The sequence below is a fragment of the Lactuca saligna genome, chromosome 2 (genome assembly GCF_052625555.1).
Source record: "Lactuca saligna cultivar CGN05327 chromosome 2, ASM5262555v1, whole genome shotgun sequence".
NCBI lineage: Eukaryota > Viridiplantae > Streptophyta > Magnoliopsida > Asterales > Asteraceae > Lactuca > Lactuca saligna.
Genome location: NC_136418.1, coordinates 152,802,526 through 152,810,962, shown reverse-complemented (window position 1 = coordinate 152,810,962; position 8,437 = coordinate 152,802,526). Strand labels below are relative to the sequence as shown.

The 8,437-nt window shown below is 33.1% G+C and overlaps 1 protein-coding gene across 1 annotated transcript; it reads right to left on the bottom strand.

The window, feature by feature from the left end:
• Positions 1 to 294: 294 nt before the first annotated feature.
• LOC145032171 (phosphate transporter PHO1 homolog 9-like) lies at positions 295 to 3,875 on the bottom strand. Its single transcript, XM_078980886.1, has 9 exons — positions 3,154 to 3,875; positions 2,818 to 3,076; positions 2,701 to 2,749; positions 2,538 to 2,609; positions 2,316 to 2,445; positions 1,827 to 2,206; positions 1,444 to 1,743; positions 863 to 1,141; positions 295 to 786 (listed from the first exon to the last, which is right to left on the bottom strand). Exons 1-9 carry the CDS (start codon positions 3,692 to 3,694, stop codon positions 550 to 552), a joined length of 2,247 nt encoding a protein of 748 aa, XP_078837012.1. The 5' UTR covers positions 3,695 to 3,875; the 3' UTR covers positions 295 to 549.
• Between the last annotated feature and the right edge of the window lie 4,562 nt (positions 3,876 to 8,437).

The window sequence follows — 8,437 nt, the reverse complement described above, 5'->3', positions numbered from 1 at the left end:
CATCTATCCTCTTATATTATGCCTTAAGGGGTGGTGATGCATCTACTTATATTGTGCCATTTAATATTCTTTCGGACGTTGGCATCGTCATAAAAGCTTTGAAATAATATGTTTTATAGGATTTTAACAGGGTGACAAACAAAATTAATAAAAAAAACCCATATTTTTCATATTTCTTTCAAGTTCCATGAGAATATGCAAACATGGTTTTTAAACCCTCAATCCCTTGTGAGGTTGGGGTGAGAGTTTAAATATATGTGTATTTTTCTAAATTATAACACATATACTTACCGATTTCTATAAGTTGCAAATTGGATATACCTTATTTGATTTGGAAATCATATACAATTGTCATTTTGTTTATTTTTGTCCATATTAAATCTTTTTCAATGACTCATATACTCACTCATCTTACTATCCATCATGAGACTTAAACCTTCGACCTACTAAGGGGCAGCTATTCAACACACTTGATACTATTAGGCCACAGAGCACTTGATACAGTTAGGCCAAAAACACTTTGTTTTTTTTTTTTTTTTCCATAATAAATCATAGTTCCTTGTCTCCATCCTCGTAGCTAAAAGGCAACGGCACCGACTTAAAAGCTCGAAATTGCCCTACATTATTCAAATGCTCATTTTCCAACCTGAAAAAGTTCCAAATACCACGACGAATGATCTCCAAACTAGCAAATATAAATACCACCATGCTTCGATGCAGTGCAGGAGCTTCATGAAAATCCAACACCGTTTGCATCCACGCAAGTCTTAGTATCACATTTAATACCTACAAAATCATTAACAAATCTCAGAAACTAAAGATAGCCAAAACGAACATGGTTTACGATATATAATAATTATACCATTGCTACAAAGTAGACTGATTTATTTGATATAATGAGCCTATCTCTTAACCAGGGATTCTTGGAGTTCCTACAAAGAAGACCCCAGTCCTTCACAATATCCCAATAGGTGTTGAAAATTGTAGCGACACCTGAACTTGTTGCAGCAATGATTCTCATAGTCATTCCTCTATTTTGAACATAAATCGTCCTTGTAATAACAGCAAGAATTGTCGACAAGTACTTTAGTGCATTTGCGGTTTGATTGTAATCTTTCTGTTCACACACTCGTCGAACACACTAACACAAAACACCAAATTAAAAGCTAATGTTAAAAAAAAAAATGGTCTCAAAGATTCCCAACAACCCTCCCAAAATTATAAAGAAAATTGATACTACATTTTAACAAATTATTACAATCACATAGACAAAATCTCTCCCTAAGGAAAAATTCCCTATATGAATACCAAAAATATATTGATTTGAACACTTTGAAACTAAAATTTGGCAATGAGCCCACTCCATTTTTTTAAATTTCTAACGATATACGGGGCAAAATCTTTCTTTCATAATTAACCACTAAATTTCATCCGTTAAGTTACCTGTAGAAAGCGAAACCAGTAAGGAACAACCGCAACTAATATAAAAAGAATCTGATAGACATCACTTTGGGTACATGTATTTGATCTCCTCTTGAAGTCTCCAAAACCATAGTAACAAACATAGAATTCCAAAACCCTGAGTAACTGAACCTGACTGGTTAACTGATCAGCCAAAAAGAAGTCGGGGAAAGTGACCTCATAAAGAGGAGCAAAAACACAGCGCCATATACACGTGATGAAGACGAACCGGTTTGTTCGATAAACGATGTTAAACGGACAAAATGTTATCGCAAGTACAACCTGCAAAACACAAGTTACAACTTCATAGAAGTGATGAGACTTTGAGAGTTGAGAGACTTGAGCAAAGTATAGGAATTACTTACGATTAGCAACCCTAGAGGGACAAGTTCTGTGATGGCTTTGAAACTTTGAGTTCTTTCGTCCATTTCCATTTCAAGATTCGAGAGTACGGCTGCAAGAGTGAGTACTGATAAACCAGATGTGAGAAGTAGGATTTCTTTATAACCCAATTCTGTATTTGGCTTGAATCCGAAAATGAAGGCGTAATTGACACGAAAACGTTTCCAAAAGTATACAGTTACAGCCAACATTAGCATATGTAATATGATGTATGCGAACAAACTGTATAATGGAAATATGTTGCTCATGTATTGGTCACGCCCTTCACTTATCAGAAGTTCTCTAATGTGTATCGTTAAGGAAACTGCCACTGCAAGTGCTATCGAGCATCCGAAAAAACAACCTGTATGGACATATAAGTTGTTACATTAGATCAAAATTGACAAACATTCATGATTTTTTTTTTTTTTTTTTTTTTTTGTAATTTCTATGGTAGACGATAGCTTAATTACCAATAAAAAATGTTATTCGATGTTTGTCTCTTTTAGATCTTGGCCTCAGGTCTCTCATTCCTTGACGCCGATTTGCGTTGGAAAAGTGTTTTATGAACGCTGCTTCTACTCTCTCCATGAGTTTCACAACCTGAAATTAGAACCAAAAGAATCATGGGACTTATCGAATCTTTATTAATCTGTAAATTTAAAGAAAAACAATGGCGACTTCTTGAATCTTACATCGTCAGATTGGCCGAAATAAGAATTCTCAACCATCTGTAGATAACTTTTTGAGGCGTTTCTTGATGTGATCTACACCATTACACCAATGATTAAAAAAATGTCAAATTTTGATCCCCCGCCATACAAACACAGGTTATGATCAAAATCAAGAATTCAAGACCTTATCGTACTTCTTCATGATCTTGGAGAAGGCCAGTTGATTCAAGAAACTGTGAAACGAGAAAGAAAACTCAGCAATTTTGTTTATGTTGATTGGAAATCGAACAGAAGGGCTTACGAGTAGCTTTTCAGAAGGCGGAGCTTTCGGTGGAACTCTACAAAAGCCTGTCTTAGTTTCGTCTGTGCATTTCTGAGTTCTTCTTTGGTGAATGATAAGTCGGATTTTGTGCCAATTAAAATGTTTTTCAAGGTGGATATGGCAGATTCTTGTATGACATTGATCTTTACGCTATTTAGAATTTCTAAGGAAACCATCTTATTGTGTTCCCTTTCTGGTCTTTCTTCAAGTTCGTCAATCTCCTCCAATGGCGATGGACCTTAAAACATTCAAAATTAGTAACAATATCTAAACAACACATGTTTTCACCTTGTTCTTGAGTGAGTGAGTATACACCTGAGTTGAATGGTGTAGATGAAGTCTGAAAATGGGGATCATTGATTTTGACTCGAAGAGCAACGAGAGCATCCATTTGTTTGTTCAATTCCTCAGCCTCCATCACTACCTCCTCCACCTTGTCTCTATAGAAACTGTTCACCTTTTTAAATTCATCATCAATTACTTTGAAGAACACAAGTTCATTCTCTGCTCCTTCCTCCGATGACCGGTGAAGCACATGAGTTTGGTGACGCCGGCACTCCGCTGGTTGTTCTTCCATCTCTGTTTCACTCACAAGAATTGCTTCTTCCTCTTTGTTATATGCTTCGTCCTCATTGTTATATCGATTCGTCAATCCACTAAAAGCTCTGTAAAAAGATCTCCTTTTCAAGAGGTATGTTTTTGGTGACGAGCAATGCAGTGGAGGTGTCTGGTTCTGCTGCCTCCGTTGCCTGAAAGTCAAGATTTCTTTCAGGATTGTCTTGAGGTAATTGTAGCTCACGTAAGCTCCCTCCCATTCAGGAACCATCTGAGAAGTAAATTCCTTTCCGAATTTCATTTGGATAATGTTAACGTACGTGTGTGTGTGTGTTTTTCTTAATTAAAATCAAGGGAGACAATAATAGGTTTTGTTGGCCAGCATAACATTCATGGTTTATCGAGGTTGGGATCTCAGATGAGTTTATCTCTAATGTTGGACCTTGCAGAGTAATATCATGTCATATCACCGATTCATAAACAGTATATTTTATAGAGCTGTCTTACTGTTTATAGAGCTATCAAAGAGTCCAAATCGTTAGGGTCCAATTGGGTCGAAGTTAAACTCACTAACTTAATTTGTTTATTTAAATTAGTTAATATCTTGAATCAAACTTAACCTTTTAAATAAATGTTCTTCACCGGTTAATTTCCGACTTAACTTACTACATAAATTGATTAATTTTAGGTTAATTCATTTAAAATAAAAAATAATAATAAACAAATTAAATAAAGATTACACTATTTAAATTAGTTCAAAACATAAATAAAATTTCACAAAATCAAAATCTTAATTCACAAATGCATATAAATTATTCAAATAACATTAAAAAATGTTTAATTTCGGAATAATTTTGGAGAGTTACTAGTATTATCGGTATTAAAAAAAAAGATGCGAATTATGATTGTAGTTTTTTAATCACAAATAATAATACAATGTTATAATTTATAAATTAATACTTTGATTATGATAACATTCAAATAATTATTTTTAAAATACAAAATAATTGAAATTTTTCGAAAAAAAAAATTCAAATATTATTTTTGTCATTTATATTTTCCAAAAGATAAATAAAAAATACCATAAAAAATACATTTTTCTTACATATTCTAGTAGAATATTAGAATATTTTACATATCTGATAAATCTAGTAGAATATTCTAACATTTTAAAAATCACATTAGAATATTTACAATGTAATATTCTATTAGAATATTTCACGTATTTAAAAAAAAACAATAAATTTTTATTTTTTATTTTTTTATATTTTTTTAGGTAATTAAAGTGACCCAAATAATAATTAAAAAAAGATTTTTTGGATTTTTCCTTTTATTTTGTATTTTAAAATTATTTTTAAATTTGGTCTGACGGTCACAAAATTAACATGGTTTCAAATGAACATAAACATATACACACAAGACAAGATAAAAAATGACAAGAAAGATAGAAAAAAACAAAAAACAAAAAAACAAGTCATGGTTTCTAAATCTTAATAAAAAAAAATTAAAAAAAAATGAAAAAAAAAAGGTTTAAACTTGGTTTTTTGTTTATTATAAAAATTAAATACAAAGCTAATATCATAATCAATAATCAATATCATCATCATCAATATTTAATATATGCTTCATCAACAACGTATCAACCATATCTTTTCAATGGTGTAATGTATTTGTTTTTACTTTCTTTTTTTTATAAATAAATAAAAATGTTCCTAAGGTATAAAATACATAGCAAGATTACAAGGATATGATATAATATGTAGAATATAAATAAGAGAAAGGGTTATACTTGAAAGTTTGAGTTTAATTTGTCTAATCATGTACCCACTTGTTGGGAACTCATCCTCTCTTGAAGTGGTCCAATTTGTAAGACCGAGTCCATGGCACATCATGTACCCACTTGTTGGGAACTCATCCTCTCTTGAAGTGGTCCAATTTGTAAGACCGAGTCCATGACACATCAGAAGAAATATAAGCTCCCCATGGGAGAGAAATTCTTGGAGTACTTCAAATATGGGATTTCTTGGACCTCACAGAGTTACACATGGTGGATGCTCTTATTCCGTACATATCCTACGTCTATCACGTCTCTTTCTCCCTGTTATGTGTAGTTGTATTACTACAATGTTGTATCAGTACAAGTCTCACTCCATTCTATTAGTCTATTTCGACTAATTATTATTAATTTTTCATTCCTTGTTAAGGTTGAGGGTCTTCTTAAAGTTGAGGGTCCAAATCTTATCGTGAATACATATAGAATTAAGAAGTAATTTAAAAAAAATCATATACATACATATATATATATATATATATATATATATATATATATATATATATATATATATATATATAATTTGTTTCTCTTTATATTTTATAACATAACATTAAATGTTATTTTTGATTGCCTTGTTTTTCCTTGACAAAATTGCAAAAATAATTTTGTTAAAATTATGTGGTTTTGATTCAAAAAGTTTTTGACGGTGCATCAATGGCCTAATTTTTGATATTTTTAGTGATTTTGTTCCCTATTAGTTTGAAAAAACTATTATATCCTTTCTAATTTTCTTTTTCCTTTTTCTCTTTAATTAATTTATTATTCATTATATTAAAAAAAGAATTTACTCTGAAATGTCATCATTCATCCCACGCCCACAACCACCACCACCACTACCATATACAACCACGATTAAACTGAACCTCCATGTCATTGACCACCACACCGTTATTGACCAAACTGACCACCGATCAGACAAAAAATGGGCCAAATCAAAACCCAACACAAAAAAACCAACGAAGGAGTGAAGATCTGGAGGCACTGAATCAAATCGATTTATGAAAAAACAATTTCATTTGTGTATTTTTCATATCATTTCTAGGTTCTAGGGTTAATTGAATCAAAGAACTAGATGATTCCACTAAATCAAACTGAAGCTAAAATGGGAGCAAAAATCGATTCACTCGATTGGGTCATTAGACTCAGAGCTAAAATCAAAGTTGAATCTATAAGATAGTGTATGTGTATGTTGTGTTTTGGGTTCACCAAAATTCTTCATTCCTCTCGCCTAAATCGGAGCTGATAAACAAGCATGGTCAGGGTGGTGATGAACACAAACAACCCCTTTTTACCACTACTTCCCCCTCATGTAGTTCAATTCCACCACCACCTCCCTCCAATGGACTTGCAAGTATGTGTGTGTGTGTGTGTCGATTTCAAGTTTTTTTTGCCAATCATTGATGGAGGATGACAATCATCGTTACAACGGCTGAAAGCGGACGGCGGTAGCAACGAAGAAAGCAGGTGACGTACATGGGAACGGAGAAGGTAACAACCATGCTTGTCAAATTCCTTTTAGAATTTGTCATCGCTCACTCCTGTTGTGGCGATGTTTGTAAACCCTAACTCCGATCTTCACTTTGAAATCATCGCCATTCTTCGGTGTTAGTGGTAGCGATAGAAGGGAGTAAGGACGAAAGAATATTGAAAGATGGAAACGGGTGGGGAGTAGGGATGATGATTTAGGTCGGGGGCTTGGGGTTTTTTTTGTTTAGTTACCTAAAAAAAATAAGAAATCTTAAAAAAATAGATAAAAATAAATAAATTCAAAACAATTTTAGGGGAATATTCGTCATTTTAGATTGGATGTGGACCAAAATCACACAAAAATGTTAACCATAAAGACCAAAAACACACAATATATTCAAAATTGGACCATTGATGCCCACCAAACTTTTTTTGGACCAAAACAACATAATTTTGACAAACACAATAACCATTTTTGCAATTTTATCTTCTTTCTTTCTCTTTGTGTATTCACGTGTATCTAATTTTGTTATATATTTTTGCAATTTTATCTTTTTTCTTTCTCTTTGACAAACAGAATAACCAGTTCTTAACAAAAATCACATATATGTGTGTTAAATAATAAATCGTTAATTATATTATACATATTAATCATCGAGTTGACCGGGTTTTACAACATTGCTCAGTTCAGTAAGGGGTCGATCGAGGAGTACTCAGGATTCTGTAACTCGCCTTGGTAAGTGGCCGAGTAGCGAGTACTCAGAGGAATAATCGGCCAACTCGGCGAGTTTTACAACACTGTATATATATATATATATATATATATATATATATATATATATATATATATTGAACATTGAAATTTATTAAAGAAACCAAGTGCCCAACGGGGAGCAGGACCACACTCAAAAAAGGTTCAAAATAGAGAAAACTACAAAATAAACAAGTTTAAGCAAACAAAATTTATAAAGGAAACAACATGTATCAAAAGTTGTGCAGCAAACAATAAAAAGTGACCAGCAACCAGCAATGAGGGATAAACGTCAATGAATGCATGTATTTGAGGGAACTTGAACCAATATTTGGAGAGGAAACAAGCGATTCTACATGGAAAAGGCAAAATCCACCAAATACCATCCCAAGCATTCAAGATATGGCTAATGCATATATTTGCAATAACATGAACCAGGAGCAAGAAAAGGCAACGAGAGACTCCACAAGAGCGGGCGCAGAATCGTCCAAAATCCAAATAAGACACACACCAACACCTTAAGGTGCACCCCACCCCCACCCCCCACACCCAACAAACCAGCAAGCACACACACACATAAAGAAGAGTTTAATCTGCAACGGAAATCCTATATTGAAACTACCCTCATAATTAATACGCACACAAACTCACACCTGTTGCAGATAAACAAGAACTGTTGACACGAATACCACCCTGAACCCAATCAACCTCACCCCTTTAATGAGCCGTAAAAGGGATAATGCACCAAATGTCAGCAATTCATAAAAGACTCCTTAACCGGTTTTTTACCCAAATAAATGCATTCGATTTAATATCATCAACCACTCTAATTGGCAAAGGTCCTTTGCTACTGAAAATAACATCACATCTTTCCCTCCAAATAAACCAAAGTGTATTCAAGAGGATGACATGTGTGACTTTTTTATTCAATGAGGATTCGTAAAAGCATTGAAAGACAGATAAAAGCTTCTCAAGAGAATTAACCATAGATA

Bases quoted from the DNA above. Each gene is read 5' to 3' on its own strand.
- LOC145032171 (XM_078980886.1), bottom strand. From the start codon at position 3,694: ATGAAATTCGGAAAGGAATTTACTTCTCAGATGGTTCCTGAATGGGAG. The intron at 1,142-1,443 runs GTAACTTAACGG...GTTTTGTGTTAG, and splicing joins ACTGGTTTCGCTTTCTACAG to TGTGTTCGACGAGTGTGTGA. The intron at 787-862 runs GTATAATTATTA...ATGATTTTGTAG, and splicing joins CAGTCTACTTTGTAGCAATG to GTATTAAATGTGATACTAAG.